Consider the following 16,168-nt stretch of genomic DNA (forward strand, 5'->3'; position numbering starts at 1 on the left):
TGGAATGGACTAAATGCCCCTCTCACCTACTGGAATGGACTAAATGCCCCTCTCACCTACTGGAATGGACTAAATGCCCCTCTCACCTACTGGAATGGACTAAATGCCCCTCCCACCTACTTGAATGGACTGAATGCCTCCCTCACGCTGGAATGGACTAAATGCCCCTCTCACCTATTGGAATGGAATAAATGCCCCTCTCACCTACTGGAATGGACTAAATGCCCCTCTCACCTACTGGAATGGACTAAATGCCCCTCTCACCTACTGGAATGGACTAAATGCCCCTCTCACCTACTGGAATGGACTAAATGCCCCTCTCACCTACTGGAATGGACTAAATGCCCCTCTCACCTATTGGAATGGAATAAATGCCCCTCTCACCTATTGGAATAGACTGAATGCCCCCCTCGCCTACTGGAATGGACTGAATGCCCCTCTCACCTACTGGAATGGACTGAATGCCCCTCTCACCTACTGGAATGGAATAAATGCCCCTCTCACCTATTGGAATGGAATAAATGCCCCTCTCACCTACTGGAATGGACTAAATGCCCCTCTCACCTACTGGAATGGACTGAATGCCCCCCTCACCCACCGGAATGGACTGAAAGCCCCCCTCACCCACCGGAATGGACTGAAAGCCCCTCTCACCTATTGGAATGGACTGAAAGCCCCTCTCACCTATTGGAATGGACTGAAAGCCCCTCTCACCCACCGGAATGGACTGAAAGCCCCCCTCACCCACCGGAATGGACTGAAAGCCCCCTCACCTACTGGAATGGACTGAAAGCCCCCCTCACCTACAGCAATGGACTGAATGCCCCTCTCACGCTGGAATGGACTGAATGGTCTCTCCGATTGGAATTGACTGAATGTTTCTCTCCCCCTGGAATGAACTAAATGTCCCTCTTTCACTGGATCGCACTGAATGTCCCTCTCACACACAGGAGTGGGCTGAAAGTCCCCTTCTCATATTGGAATGGGCTGAATCCTCCTCATATTTTAATCGACTTAATGATGCTAAGTATACCGAGTTATGGAGGATGAGAGACTGGGTCAGCCCTACTTTGATTCAGACCTGTGGCCCACCGGTTGTCCTCTGAAGATAAGCTTGATATTTGTCTTTCCCATGTACATGGAATAGTTCAAAGTTTGCCTGAGTTAATACCTGTCTGAGAAGGGTAGGATCCCAGTTCCCAGTGCGCAGAGGTGCGCCACAAACACATGCTCAGGCAAAGGCCCCCATACTCGGAATTTTACTTACTGCATGTAGAAAATGTCGGGCAACTTACCGGCGGTTCTGAAATGAAAAGCAGAGATAACAGTGTTAGTCTTCTAAGTGCTACTATCATCCATGAAACCAATTACAGACAGGCATCCCTGCCACCACGATTGAATAACCCCCACCCACAGCACGACCTTAGGACAAGCGTGTGAGTGTGTAGCCCAGAGGATATAGCTGTAAAGGCCCATCCCTACTTGTTTACATTCCGGAGTCAGGTGGCCATATAAGTGGCGTGGACTGGGGGTCATGGGTCCTAGTGAAGCATGGCTATAGAGCCTCCCACCTGGTAGTAAAATACTACAAGAAATGAGGTGGAGTGCGCCCATTACAGCCCCGAACCCGGTATCACTGCACCTGCTAGAGTAATGTTATTTACCGGCCTTCAAGTTCGTCATTCTACTGGTCTTTCCTTCTCGCCTCCCTACCTCCACCCCGCTCTCCTCGCATCTCCTTCATCCATTTATGCGCTCCCCTCTATCCCCTTCCTCAGTCTCTTTCTTCTCCCTCTTCTGCCTCTCACTCATCCTCATCTCCTTCCTCCCATATCTCCTCATTTCTGGTTCCTTTCTGTTCCTTTCCCCTCGCCCACTTTACTCATCCTTGTCTACTCTCTCGCTCAGCCTTCTTGCCGTCCTCTCCATTCTTTCACTCTCTCTGTCTTTCATCCATTCCCTCTCTCTTGTTATTTTTCCTGTATCCTCTACTCGCTTTGTACCCCTCCCAATGCTTAATTTGTATATCAGTAAGTGTCAGGATCTCGTCAGCAGCCCACTGCAGCTGGCACCACCCACTGGCACTGACAGCGCTGACGAATGGCTTGGGCGGCAGGTATTAGTGGTAATAAAAAAAACTGTTGTTATGATCATCTGTAAATTGCACAAACAGTGCCACCATGTGTCAACTATCATAAATGCCGGGATTGACAATTAAGTGCTGGTGCTGAACTGAGCACCGTGAAACTAATGGCTCAAATTAAGCACTGACCCCTCACCCTGAAAAGTAAACACAGCCAAGTCCCAAGCATGCACTGTGTTTTAAATAATCACAACAGGCAGCCTCTGAAATAACATTGCTTGTACATGGCAGACGGCCCCCTCCCACCTCGGCCCTGGTGCAATGCATTGGTTTCACAATTGTAGCTACGCCCCTGATCCTTATACATGGCTTATGCCACAGTGAACTTCTAAGCTACTACAGTGTAGTTAGAACCTAATATTATGACATGGCCCTAGTGATGTCTGTGGTTAGGTGTCCCTGCGTTTCCTATGGCTTGTGCAGATCAGTCGTTGAAGTCCATTGGCCTTTTTGCACTTCTTCCATGTGTCTGACGTGTCACTGACACAGTGAACAGCAGCCCCTGCCTGTTCCCCCCCTTTCTGAGGCTTGTACTGGAACTTACCGCAGACGTAATGAGGGCAGCACTCGGTTTCTTGGTTGATAATGGTCTTCAATTTCAATCCTGGAGCACACACGGGTGCTGGAGAACAGTCTACAGTACACTCTGAAGGAGAACACGGAAAGGGGAGAGAGAGTCAGTGCAGGCCCAACCCAGGTGCAAAGGATTCTGTCTGTGGCAGCTTGGTAGCAGCGGGGCTAGAAATGAGGTGGGTTGAAGAGACGGCCGGGGTCGGTTCTGATAATGTGAGGGAGAATGCCTTGGTGCAAAGCTATCAACTGTGCAGGGGGCAGAGATGGCAACACATGATCTGCCTTTGGGCCTGGACACTCCTTGCATTCACCAAAGATGGCAGTGCCCTGCTTGATTCTGTCAGAGAGTGCCTGGGTGCAACTGCGTTTAAGGAATCAGCGTGAGCTCCAATAGCTGATGGTACCCTGAGAGCGGAGTCAGAGAGCAACCGGGTGGGCACGGAGATCTGAGATAGTGAAAGACAGGCTGGACTGGCCCTGTTGCAGCTGAGAGACAGACTGGATGGAGAACGAGAGAGTGGGCGGTGGGCAGCATGATGCATGAGAGCCTGAGAGATCGACCCTAAGAACCGAGCTAGAGATGGCTTCGATGGGTCCGAAGAGATGAGATTATGAGAGACGGGTAGATGGGCCTGAGACCCGAATGAGAGATGGCTTTGATGGATTCTTAAAGGTGAGACAGTGGGAGATGGATGGATGGACCCTGAGCTCCGAGATAGGGACGGCTCAGATGGGTCCCTAGAGATGAGACAATGGGAGATGGATAGATGAGTCCTGAGACCCGAGTTAGAGATGGCTTTGATGGATCCTCAGAGATGAGACAGTGGGAGATGGATGGATGGATGGATGAATGGATGGATGGATGGGCCCTGAGATCCTAGTCAGAGATGGTCTAGATGGGTCTTCAGAGGTGAGACAGTGGGAGATGGATGGATGGATGAGCCATGTGATCCGAGTTATAAATGGCCTTCGAGATGAAACATGAGCGATAGATAGATGATTCCTGAGACCCGAGTTGGAGATGGCGTACATGGGTCCTCAGGGATGAGATGGTGAGAGATAGGTTGATGGCACCAGAGACCTGAGACAGAGATGGACTGGATGGAGAGAGGGAGAGATGGACTGTCACAGGTGACAGCTGAGGCAGTGAAGGAAATGGATGGTCCAGGAAAGCTGAAACAGTAAAAGATAGTGTGAATGGGATATGAGATTGCGATAGTGAAAGACAGACGGGACAGGCCCATGGAAGCTGAGAGGCAGAGTGAATGTACAAGGAGAGAGTGACACGTGGGTCGACCTGAGAGAATGAAAGCTGGACCCTGAGAACTGAGGTAGAGCTGGATTAGATGGGTCCTCAGGGCTGAGAGAGTGACAGAGGGATGGGTGGAGCCCGAGCCAGAGTCAGAGGTGGACTGGACAGGGCTGTGAGCTGAGCTAGGGTAGGTTAAACTGGGTTGGTCCCTGAGAGCTAAAACACTACTTGACACTGTGGGTGGACTGTGAGACTGAGCTATGAAAGCCAGACTAGATTCTGATTGACTGGTAAAACGGTGAGAAATTAACTGGCAGAACCCTGAGATCTGAGACATGAATAGGTGGAGTTGATGGAACCTGAGAAATTGAGGGAAGGGCCGGGCAGCTCCTAAGAGCGGATACAGTGAGATCCAAAGTGCCTGTTCCGTGGATCTGATACACCGAGACATGAGGCTGCGAGAGATGTATTCCCTGCTCTTGCACAGGTGAGGCAGTGGGGGGTGAGCTGGATGAGACAGGAGACAGTGACGGATGCCCTGAGGCTCTCACAGCTTTCTTAGGTCAGGGGAATAGTTGTCTGGTTCTAGGTCTCACGGTTTGTGGTTTTTCTTTCGGTGTGCACAGAGTGGGTCACCTGCAGCCCTCCACATGCAATTGTACACTGTGCTCTTCTCTGCCCGCCTTCAGTATGGACTCAGTAACTCACCGCACAAAAGCTCAGGACAGCATTCGTCTTCCCATGGACCGTCCATGGGAAGTGGAGTTTGACCCATCTTCGGACATTCTGGTTCGGGACACGTGACATCCGTGCACTGCAGAGGACAAGGCACAAGAAGAAAAAGTCTCAAACAGAGAATGTCAAAGCTTTCCCAGAGCATGCGATGTTCTGCTCCTCCTTGCAGGATAGCTAAATCCTGGGGCAAGAGAACACCCCCCCCCCCGCCTACAATACAGACCATTGGTAGCGTAATCGCTAGGCGTTGGTAACTTCGCAACAAAGACTTACTGGGCAGAACGTGTGCAAAAATAAAGTTGTGCCTGAGAAAAGACTTTGCTATTTATGGCTTGCCCAATAAAGATGTATTAGTTCTTTGTAGCCACCCAGTATCAGCCCTTCACAGCTGTACTGCACCAGGAAACAGGAGCATCAGATATCGCATGAATGTTATGCATCTTCGTGCTGCCCCATCTTATTGCGTAGAACAAAAAATGAGAAAAAGCAATGTCGGAATGGGTTCGATCCAAGTTATATTACTTATTTCCTCAAAAGATTTTGGACACTGTGGCGCCCCACTGAATGAAAACTATGCCCGGTGAAGCAATGTGTGGTACTAAGCTACCGACAAGCAACACATTTATTTTTAAGGATGCCCTTGCAGATACAATTGTCAAATTCTAAGGCCATTTCTGTGAAATAGATAGATGGTTTTCCGTCTGTGCGATAGGAACAGGATCCCCGCTTTGTGGACCTCGGTGAGAACGCTATCGTATTTGCAGAAGCCACCGGAAGTCGAGTTAAGTGAACGTCTGACTAAAGGAACCCCCCCTTTTTGATTAAATCTCTGGAATCGCCGTCTGACGGACGTATTAATAAAAGCGGTACACTGCGCTTACGAACCCAACCAAATTGAAAGATTGGGTGATACTAATAACTCTCCGGAGGACCCATGTCCACAACTTAATGACGTGACCTTGTTGCTCAAATTCAATTTGCAATTGTCACAATATTCTCTATTACACTCTTTTTAATATACAGATTCAAATTGTCATCAGTCCTGAAGATGGTCTCGCTAAGCATCCTGTAGGAGACCGAAACGTCGACCTCCGCCTCATCCTTTTTGTTTTTTCATTATGCTTCTGGGATAGGCGTTAATAGGTTCTGTTGAGTTGTTTGTGAATATACTGAGTGTCAACCTGCAGTCCTATTTCATTTTCTGTATATCAGATGATTTGTTTTAAACTTTTGATAAATTTCTTTCTCTATACACCTGGCTTGTGTTTATGTTTGTCATTTATGTAGTTACGTCTGTTTGATCTAAATTTTATTCAGTTGAATTGAATTCTGATGGGGATTATTAACTGATCCTTGTAAGTCACATTGAAAGTGTAAAAATCTGTTTAAACGAATTCCCTTGAAGGCACTCTTACCCTTTCATTTCTGTGAAATGACACTATATACATGTTATCATATATTTTTTTAGGAGATGTGTTAAATAATTGCAGCTTACTGCCTGCGCTGTAACTGATTTCCTGATTATCTTGTTCATTCAGTCAAGACTGCCTATCGTCAGACATTCAGTTTCCCATGTTATCTGACACAAGGTAAAATAGCCCACTCGAGAGCGGCATAACGCTGGGTCCCCTGTTATGTGCTGAAGAAAGTAGTGCTTTAAATCCTAATTTAGAAAGTGAAACTTTCCATACAATCCAAGGGCAAGTGGCTCCAGCATGTAGTAAAGTATTGGAGATATCACAATAACGATCAATGGCAAATATTACAGTCCTCAAATTGCACTAATTAAAAAGGTGTGAAGATGATAGGTGCACCCCGCAGGTCTACGGTTCCAACCTGTACCACCATCCTGTATTGCAGGCGATGGATGCATCCGCAGGTCAACGGTTCCAACCTGTACCACCATCCTGCATTACAGGCGATGGATGTGCTTGCAGGTCCCCGGTTCTAACCTGCTTCGCCATCCTGTATTGCAGGCGATGGATGGATCCGCAGGTCAACGGTTCTAACCTGCACCGCCATCCTGTATTGCAGGCGATGGATGCACCCGAAGGTCAACGGTTCCAACCTGTACCACCATCCTGCATTACAGGCGATGGATGTGCTTGCAGGTCCCCGGTTCTAACCTGCTTCGCCATCCTGTATTGCAGGCGATGGATGGATCCGCAGGTCAACGGTTCTAACCTGCACCGCCATCCTGCATTACAGGCGATGGATGCATCCGCCGGTCAACGATTCCAACCTATACCACCATCCTGTATTGCAGGGGATGGATGCACCCGAAGGTCTAGGTTTCCAACCTGTACCACCATCCTGGATTACAGGCGATGGATGCATCCGCAGGTCAACGCTTCTAACCTGCACCGGCATCCTGCATTACAGGCGATGGATGCATCCGCAGGTCAACGGTTCAACCTGTACCACCATACTGTATTGCAGGGGATGGATGCACCCGCAGGTCTACGGTTCCAACCTGTACCACCATCCTGTATTGCAGGCGATGGATGCACCCGCAGGGCCACGGTTCTAACCTGTATCGCCACCCTGTATTACAGGCATTTGTCTCAGGACCAGTTATCCCTTTCTTAGGTGAAATGATGAGCTGATAGTGTAACTCTAATGTGTAGACGGCTAAGAAAGTGTCTCCAGTGTTATTCATGTGTCAGAGAGGCAGTAACAGGTGCATGTGGGATGCATTTCCTGGGTTACCAAAGCACCCCCGTGCAAGAGTCTACTGTTCTTCCTAGGAAGTTGCACAGCCCTTGGGATTGAGCGAATGGGCGCTCGTGCTTACAGGGACTGTGGCTCCTGTGACTGGATGAGGTGGTTTGAGTCCGCAGTCAGATCTGGTTGCCCTTAGGATCGCACCTTTTCTACAGGAGGGCCCTCGGGGCTCCACCTGTACCCTGAACCTCCTACCCCAGGTGAACCCTCAAGAGCATCTCCGCCAGACTCTGGACCACCTCCAGCACAGAGTGTACGGGCTGAGCTTCACCATGAGCACAAACAGCAAACGGGAGAGGTTTGAAGAGGAGGAGGGTGGATGCAAAAGGTCACCAAAAGGATTGATCTGTGACTGCGAACTGTTAGGAAGCTCTCAAGCGCTGTCCTCCTAAAACTCCCCACAGAACTAAGTGAATTGTGACTCCTTTGCCTTCCAAAGCAGTCTTTCTCTCTCAGAAGCCCTGAGTGACAGCTCAGGCGATGGGGCTCTGTGAGAAGTAGCCGAATTCCTGCATAACAGAAGACAAACACATTTCCATTGCAGCTCAAGCACCCTTCCCACACTCTGCACAAAAACTTCAATCCTATTAGACACTATATAAGAATGAATGCCTATGAGGTCGAAGGGCTCCGAGCAAGTGTTAAATGTAAGTGGGAAAACCACATGCAATAGGGGATTCTCTGTCGTTTCACAGCCACGACCTGCATGATAATTCCTCACTCCATGAGGTTTTATTCATAAGTGAACAGTTGTGTGGTTATTTTACCACATGGATATGGTACAAAAAAAGTCATGCTGTAAAATCACCTGAGTGCTGCTAACCTGGACTGGGGTGAACGTGTGACATTGATCCACATTCTGTCCATCATTGTTGTGTTTGCAGTTACCGCTCTAAGTGTACTGGGGATGCTCAGACGTGAGTCCCAGTTACTCCACACCACTGGAATCAAGCTAGCCGGGCTGATGAGAGGTGTTACCTCGAAACCGGGCCGGTCCTCGGATGCTTGTTTCCGTTCTGGGAAGGACATGGCTTTTGTAGTTCGGACTGGACTGTTCCCATGGGGCACAGGGTCAGCGCTGATTTGCATATCGCCATTGTCTAACCCAGGGTGGTGTGGAGTGGAAAAACGATGGATTTGGGCCCAGATCTTTGGACTGGGGTGAATGTGTGACATTGATCCACATTCTGTCCATCATTGTTGTGTTTGCAGTTACCGCTCTAAGTGTACTGGGGATGCTCAGACGTGAGTCCCAGTTACTCCACACCACTGGAATCAAGCTAGCCGGGCTGATGAGAGGTGTTACCTCGAAACCGGGCCGGTCCTCGGATGCTTGTTTCCGTTCTGGGAAGGACATGGCTTTTGTAGTTCGGACTGGACTGTTCCCATGGGGCACAGGGTCAGCGCTGATTTGCATATCGCCATTGTCTAACCCAGGGTGGTGTGGAGTGGAAAAACGATGGATTTGGGCCCAGATCTTTGGACTGTGGTGAATGTGTGACATTGATCCACATTCTGTCCATCATTGTTGTGTTTGCAGTAACCTTGTAACTAGGGTCATGGTGTACAATATTCCTTAGCTGGGAATTTGAAAAAAACAGTGACTAGGGATATAGGAACCAGCATTAAGATAAAGTTATGCTTTTAAGACTATACACCATTGAAAATACATAATTGCTAGAGGTTCAGCTGTTCCTATACACTATTTAATCGCTGTTCGAATAGGAGTTATGCGGTCTTTTAATGTACTGTCACTAACACAATTCACAAACACACACTTCAGAACTGTACTTACTGCATGGAGGAAATGACACCCAACTTACCACTGGTTCTGAAATAGAAAGTGGAAATAGTATTAGAATTGGACCTATATTAACACCAACAGCATATACACAGCTACATATCAAGGCAGTCCAGTGCTTAATTTATAAAACAATGAGTGACAGGCCCAAGGCTTTGCTCGAAAACCAGAGAATGGCGCTATCACATGTCTGGACTGCGGATACCAAGGCTTTCTAGTCATGATTTCTCCTTATGCCTCTAACATCCACAACCAGGCACTCCCTGATCCGTAATCTCACTCTTGCAGGTTCTTTTTCGTTATTACGTTTTCCCTATGTCACTGTTTTTCCATATTTCTATTCCTCCTTCTTTCTCACTTGTGTGTTTTTCTCTCTTTTGTTCTGAGTCAAAGTCTGATAAGGAAATAGAAGCACTGGTCGCCAACAATAAGTGTCGGTGGGCCCCACCAGCAGCTCCCGGCTTAAATGCCCCCTTACCAGCCCATACAAGCCTACAAGGTTCTGCAAGTTGCAAATTGTCTTCCCTATTAGTTTATCTGATTAATTCACTAGTTAGCTTATTAATTCACAGTTCATGTGATGGTGCTACCGTGCTCAGCACGTGACGCACTCAGAGCTCCACCCCGTCCCCCCCCCCCTCCCGCCCGTCTCATCTCTTCCTTCATTTGGTGTAATGGTCTCATCGATGCTTACCACATTTGTAATTAGGACAGCACTCTGTGTCAGCATCGAAGCTCTCCACCCTTTTAGTTCTTGGAGGACAGTCTGGAACTGGACCGCATGGAGTGGTGCACTCTGATGAAGGAAACAAAAAGATGAACATAGAGAAGGGACAATGCAGTTAAATCTCATGGGAGGAGACAGCCATGGATGATAATTCACCCTATGGCAGGGGTAGCAAAAAGTGATACCGTGTACCCTGTCACTACTGATGACAACACAAGGTAGTCCAAAATTGTTCCCTCTTCTCCTCCCTAACCTCCTGTTTGCTGCTCATGAGACAGAAGGACAAAGGGAGGAAACTACAGAAGGTAAAAAACCAGTGGTCGTCAGCAGTAAAATCATAGAGTAGCACATGCTACATCTGGCTGACCCTAACTTACGTCTGTGGCGCACAGCACATAGTACATACCAGATGAGTACCATCCTCGGGTCGGATGAGGGTAGAAGGAAGGGCTGGGGGCAGGAAGGTAACACTCAGAGCCTCATTACGAGGAGCCAGTAAACTGATGCAGGGTTACTGGCGGTGGAATATTCAGTCCGGCCAGTATCCCTGCCCCAAATAGTGGGCATTACATGTCATTCCCGATAACACCCCCTTCTCACAATCTCAACAAATCGAACCTAGGGCCATATTATCAAGAAAGGGCGTTACATTATCGCCGCTTTTATCGGCAGGAAACTGCCCCTAAAGCGGCGATAATGGGCTTGATAATAGGCCCTTGTGAATTCCCACAGAAGCCCAGGTTCTGGTGTTAACCTGGGCTTCTATGGGAATTCACAAGAGCATATTATCAAGCCCATTATCGCCGCTTTAGCAGCAGTTTCCTGCCGATCAAAGCAGCAATAATGTATCGCCCTTTATCGATAATATGGCCCTTAGAGACGTCTAGAGACTAACTTCGAGCCACTTTTAACCATGAGCTCCTGACTCAATCTAAAAATATGCCTAAAGCAATCAGACATTAGCCAGGGTCAAGTCCTCATTTCTTAGGAGGGGGAGGGACATGGCAGTGCGGAAGGGCTCCCAGCTGGGGGCAGAGTCGGGCAGGATGAGGGCGTAGGTCAGTGCTGGGAAGGGGCTGAGGGCGTCATCTGCCTCCCCGTGGTGCAGGGAGGGCTTGGGCGGGGGCCCTCGCCCGCAATCACCCGTGTTTTCAACAGGTGTGATTTTGCACCTGGTACATCTGGGTTTGGTGTTTTCCGACCTGGAATTAGAAACACCAAGTCATTTGCAGTTGCCCAGAGCTACTTTACACCCCGCACCTCACACGCACACGCACACCCACCTAGGGATAGCACCCAGGCAACTCTTAACGAGCTCATCAGCGTGTCTGCTGTGGCCGAGTTTCTGTGTCCATGTTTGTAAACCTCTTCCTCCAGGGGAACAGTACTTGTTTTGTCACACATAATAACCTTAACCCCTTCTTGTGTGCTGCAAAATAATACATTCCTCTTCACAGTACCAGCTCAACAACTCACCACAGGTATGGGTTTCACAGCATGGGTCATCTCCAAAACGAGACACCACAGTTTGCCCTGTCTTCCTGCATTGCGGTTCTTCACTGCATGTCACGCCCGTGCACTCCTGTAACGTGGGACACCAAACACAAGGGTCAACAACAAAGGCTCGGACGTGCACAGCAATCTCAGCTTCGTCACAGGTATATGCGCGTTTAGTGTTTTTTTCTTAGCACAATGTGGGCACACGTACTTCAGTTCTTGCCATAGACAAAGTGTGGTGGACGTGTCACTCTCCGATCCGAATATGAGAGATGGAAGCGGGGAGGGAGGAGGGGGGGGGGTGACAGGGCCTACCACTCCTAGCACTCGGGATGATCAGGAAGAGGCTGAATACAGCTGGCTTGTGATGGCCACCACCTCAAAAGCCAACCGGAAGTGTGGGTTGTTTAAACCTCTCCATCCATCCCATGGATAATCATTTCCAACACAAAACATAGGGGCATATTAGCAACAACCTTGTTAAAATTATAGCCAGTGTCGCGGCAGGAAACTGCAGCTAAAACGGCGATAATGAGCTTGCTATGCGTTATAGAATTCCAATAGAAGCCCAGGTTAGTTGTGTAGGACATCTAACCTGGGCTTCTATTGTAATTCTATAACGTATATTAGCAAGCCCATTATTGCCGTTTTAACAGCAGTTTCCTGCCGATAAAATGGCGATACTTTCAACGAGGTTCTTGCTAATATGCCCCATAGTAACTAAACTAAACATGGTAACTAAACATGGTAGCAGATGTCGGTTTTCTAGATGCATCACCTGCTTGCCCCCGTGGATCTCAGAGTATTTGGAGAGCACACCAGAATCAATACCTCCATCCTTAGGACCGAAGGGCTGACCTTGCGATCGCGGCCTCCTCCAGGCTGGCTATTCATTACCCGCACAGCCCATTCATTTCAAGCCATCAACGCCAAGAGTTATCTTCCTTATTTAGGTGTATCATGATGATTGGTATGGGGTAATACCGCAGATTGGACACAGTCCTGACCTGTTATTGATCCCATTGTAGACCTGGACCCTGTGCTGTGATCCAGTGATCAAGGGCTTAGGTAAGGTCCTTTCGGGGTTCCCAGACGCCCACTGCAGCTGTCCAAGCAGAGCTGCCTGGACTGCGCGGCCTGCCTGGACTGTGCGGCCTGCCAGTGTGCACAGAGGTGTGCAGACTGCTGCTTCACCTCCAGGTGCCCCACAGAATGCCTTCAAGTGGAACTAATAGACGAAGTGACATTCTATCAGAAGGCTCCAGACTCAAGTGCAACCTTCCAGCTCAATTCAAGATGGCACCAGGCGATTCATGTACTCTGCGCAAGGTTTATGACATTTGGACCGATTATTTATTCATTTATTCAGGTATGCAAATAAAATATGTTTTATTGTGCAGGGACCTTCACGACAGGGGCTTTCAACACGTGAAGGAACAGATGAGCTGCCTTGCAAGGTGATTCGTAGTTTGAGATCATGAACTGCAGTCTGGAGGTTGGAGATAAAACAAGAGGTTGGGGGAAAGAACGCTGTAGGGGGCAATGATTTGGGAGAGTTTGTTTTATACGCTATGGTGAAACTGTCGCCTTTTTTAAATGTTAAAATTGGGATGCTGGTAAATCAGTGTGGTGGTGGCAACCATTTCAAGCGTCAACAGGCAGCGATTGGTTGTAAAAAAACAGGTTAAATAATTCAGATACTTTTGGAGCCCCCGCGTTGATAGCCGCCTATCTCCATTGCTTCTTACAAGTCATATATTAATTCACAACAGTTATATGTAACAGGTCATCGATCTGTGCTTGTAACCAACACAGGCCATGGCCAGCCAGCATCATCAGGAAGCAAAGGCTGCTCCCCACCACTTTCACACCACCATGATTCCCCCCCCCCCCCACCCGTCCCTTCAGCCCCACTTGGCACTGATATTCTTAAAACATACTGGAGGGGATGTGGGGCGGGTCGTCACAGGCTCAGGAGTTGTCTGGAAAAAAATAGATCATAAATTAAATGACTAACATAGTAAAAGGATGCATAGATTTAGTCTGAATATTCATTATTAAATGACTGCAAAGATCTTTAGAAGGTGACTGATTGGGAGAGAAATAGCCAAGGCCGATAACATGTTCAGATGGGCCCCCAACAAACACTGCCTTAATAAAGACTTTACTCACTGCATGGAGAAAGGAGACGGACAACTTACCGGAGGTTCTGAAACAAAAGACAAGAAGGACAGTGTTAGTGATGGTCTATATTCCACCCCTCTCTACCTCTCTTGGCTGTGCTCCCTCCTCAGTCTCCTCTGAGTCACCTCTCTGTGCTCAGTCATTCCCAGCCTCTAGTGGGACACACACCATGGCAGTCACTTTGGTCTTCTTCTAACTCCCCATCAGGTTTCTATACTCTCTCCTGAGACAGCTTCTTTCTTTTGTCCCTCTTTACAAACCCAGCGTCTGTTAACATAACATGTATTTGTAAAGCACATGTTCACCCACAAGGGTGCTTGGTAAGGAATAACAGATGGTTGTTGTTACCCAACTCAATGGTACTCATTTTATCGACACCAGAATGCTAAAAGACTGAGTGGACCCTCCAGGACGTGAATCTGTGAGGCACAAGACCTGGCTCCCTACCTCCTCTTCATCCTTGCTCTTTAGTGATATCCTCTATTTTTCTCCTCTCTTGTCTTTTCTGTGTACTATTGATTCAGAATATCAGCTTTTATTTACCTTTGCATTGTTTAAACCACCAGAGAAAGCTGAGTGGAAAAGGTCTATGGCCATTCAGAGTCACCCTGACCTCGTGTGCTAGTTCCCATGCCCTGCCCTCTTGTCGCTCTGCCCCAGGTACGCAGGAGTAAAGCTTATCTCAGTGCTCACCACAGGTATATCGCGCACAGCATTCAATTTCTGGATAGAAGAAGGTTTCCCTGTGATATCCTTGGTCACAGTCTGTAGGTGGAGGGCAGGCGCCGCATTCTGAAGGAAAAGCATGGCAAGATAAATGTGGATCAGAACCAGTGTAGGCTAAATCGAGGGGTGACAGTCACATGTCAATGTACGCTTTATAAACAAAGTATTCCAGGATAAGAAATGGTCGCTCCTGGTGCCCTGTCTGCAAGACATTAAAACTGAGTGACAACCTGACATTGATTTCATCTTTGTGAAGGGCTGCTGGAAGTTACTTCTGCCCTCCCACACGGGGTGATAGTGTGAGATAATGTTTGCAATAGTGAGATGTAAATCTACTCTAAAGCCCCTTCTTCCAAATCTCAATTAAGTCAACCCAGTACTGAGTCAGACTCACTCCTGGCAGCTTTCAATCAGGAGCTTTCTTCTGAGTATAAAAATGGGTCGAACATCAATCAGGCATTGGCCAGGATGATGGTAATCTATGAAGCAGAACAGCTGAGGTGCCAAAAAGCTCCAGAGAAACTTTTGAAATTCCAAGTCCTGCTGCACCGGAAAAGCTGAACACTTGAGAAAGACTTCTCATTTTGCACAGCATTCCTGGGTTGGAGAAGAGTCACTGTGAGCCCCACTCTGCCGTTGAAGGGGCTACGAGATGAAGGGGAGACGTTTCAAACGAGAGATCACGTGGAAGGTAAGTGCTAAACCACTAGAAGTACAGTGTTTGCGAATGGCCGTGGCAGGGAAGGAGGCTGCAAGAGGCTGGGCAGATGGCAAAAGAAAGAAAGGCCTGACGGGTGAAGATAATGGGACTTCTGCAGAAAAAAGTAGTGAGATTAAAAAATTGCTCGATAAGGAGTTTTAAAAGAAATACAAAACACAATAAAGTAGAAAACCAAAAGACATGCCACCAATATTAATGCACCAAAATATATGCGCAGGTTGAAAGTAGGATGTAAACCCCTTACTAATAACAAGGCTTACATCTACACTCCTCAGGGCCCCTGTCACACAAAAGAGCATCTTCGTATGTCCCTATAAAGGTACATTTCTACGCATCTAGTGTTGGGATTTCAAACTGAGCCCTTCAGGAAACGATCTTCAGACTGGGTTACTTGTGCAGACACGGGAGTGTAGGATAAATATCTTTGGCAGCACTTGGCAGAGGCTTGTAGCAATGACTTAAAAAGCGTCAGGTGAGTCGATGACCTAGGGTGATTTAGTGGAAAGGGCTAAATAGGTTTCCTGTATCCCACCGCAATATATAGGCCTGGGAATAGCATGGTCTCAGTCAGCAAAGAAATCAGAGGGGGGTCACATTGCCAACACTTAAAATAACTGGGGGCTGGTACCTTGACTAGTCAAAGAATGGGACTTAGAAACACTGTAGTCAATGGGATATTAACCAGCTGCGCCCTGGAAGATAGAGACAGATGGACTTGATGGGAACTGAGAGTTGAGAAATTGAGAGGTATGGGCTCTCGGGCATAAAAAATTGGACTGGATGTTCTGGACCTTAGTACTGGACTGGACCTAAGTGATGTGACAGTGACGGGTGGCTAGATGGGCACTGTGGTGTACAATGAAAAAAGGTTTGGCTGTTTCCAGAGCAGAAGTAGACAATGGCTTATTGGTAGTGGACTCATGAGACAGAACGGGATGAGCTGGATGGACTTCGAATGCTGATATAACAATAGACTGAGAGGATGGACTGGACTTAGCAACTTACCACATTCTTCATCAGGGCAACAGTTGTCATCACCGGATCCTTGCTGTCCAACAAGAGTTTCTCCTATCTTTGTGCATTGT

At 47.9% G+C, this 16,168-nt stretch overlaps 1 protein-coding gene and 1 long non-coding RNA gene across 2 annotated transcripts in view; both read right to left on the reverse strand.

The window, feature by feature from the left end:
* Positions 1 to 16,168, reverse strand: part of LOC144769584 (uncharacterized) — a 334,720-nt gene that overhangs the window by 89,365 nt on the left and 229,187 nt on the right. The window contains exon 40 of the mRNA XM_078653744.1: positions 1,296 to 1,303. Coding sequence (XP_078509870.1) covers positions 1,296 to 1,303 — 8 coding nt within the window. The remainder of the gene's footprint in view (positions 1 to 1,295; positions 1,304 to 16,168) is intronic.
* Positions 9,923 to 13,437, reverse strand: LOC144770525 (uncharacterized). The gene is made up of 3 exons (XR_013598921.1): positions 13,393 to 13,437; positions 11,432 to 11,537; positions 9,923 to 10,024 (listed from the first exon to the last, which is right to left on the reverse strand). It is a non-coding gene; the product is annotated as an uncharacterized LOC144770525 (long non-coding RNA).

Source organism: Lissotriton helveticus, chromosome 7, assembly GCF_964261635.1.
Source record: "Lissotriton helveticus chromosome 7, aLisHel1.1, whole genome shotgun sequence".
In the NCBI taxonomy this organism is placed as follows: domain Eukaryota; kingdom Metazoa; phylum Chordata; class Amphibia; order Caudata; family Salamandridae; genus Lissotriton; species Lissotriton helveticus.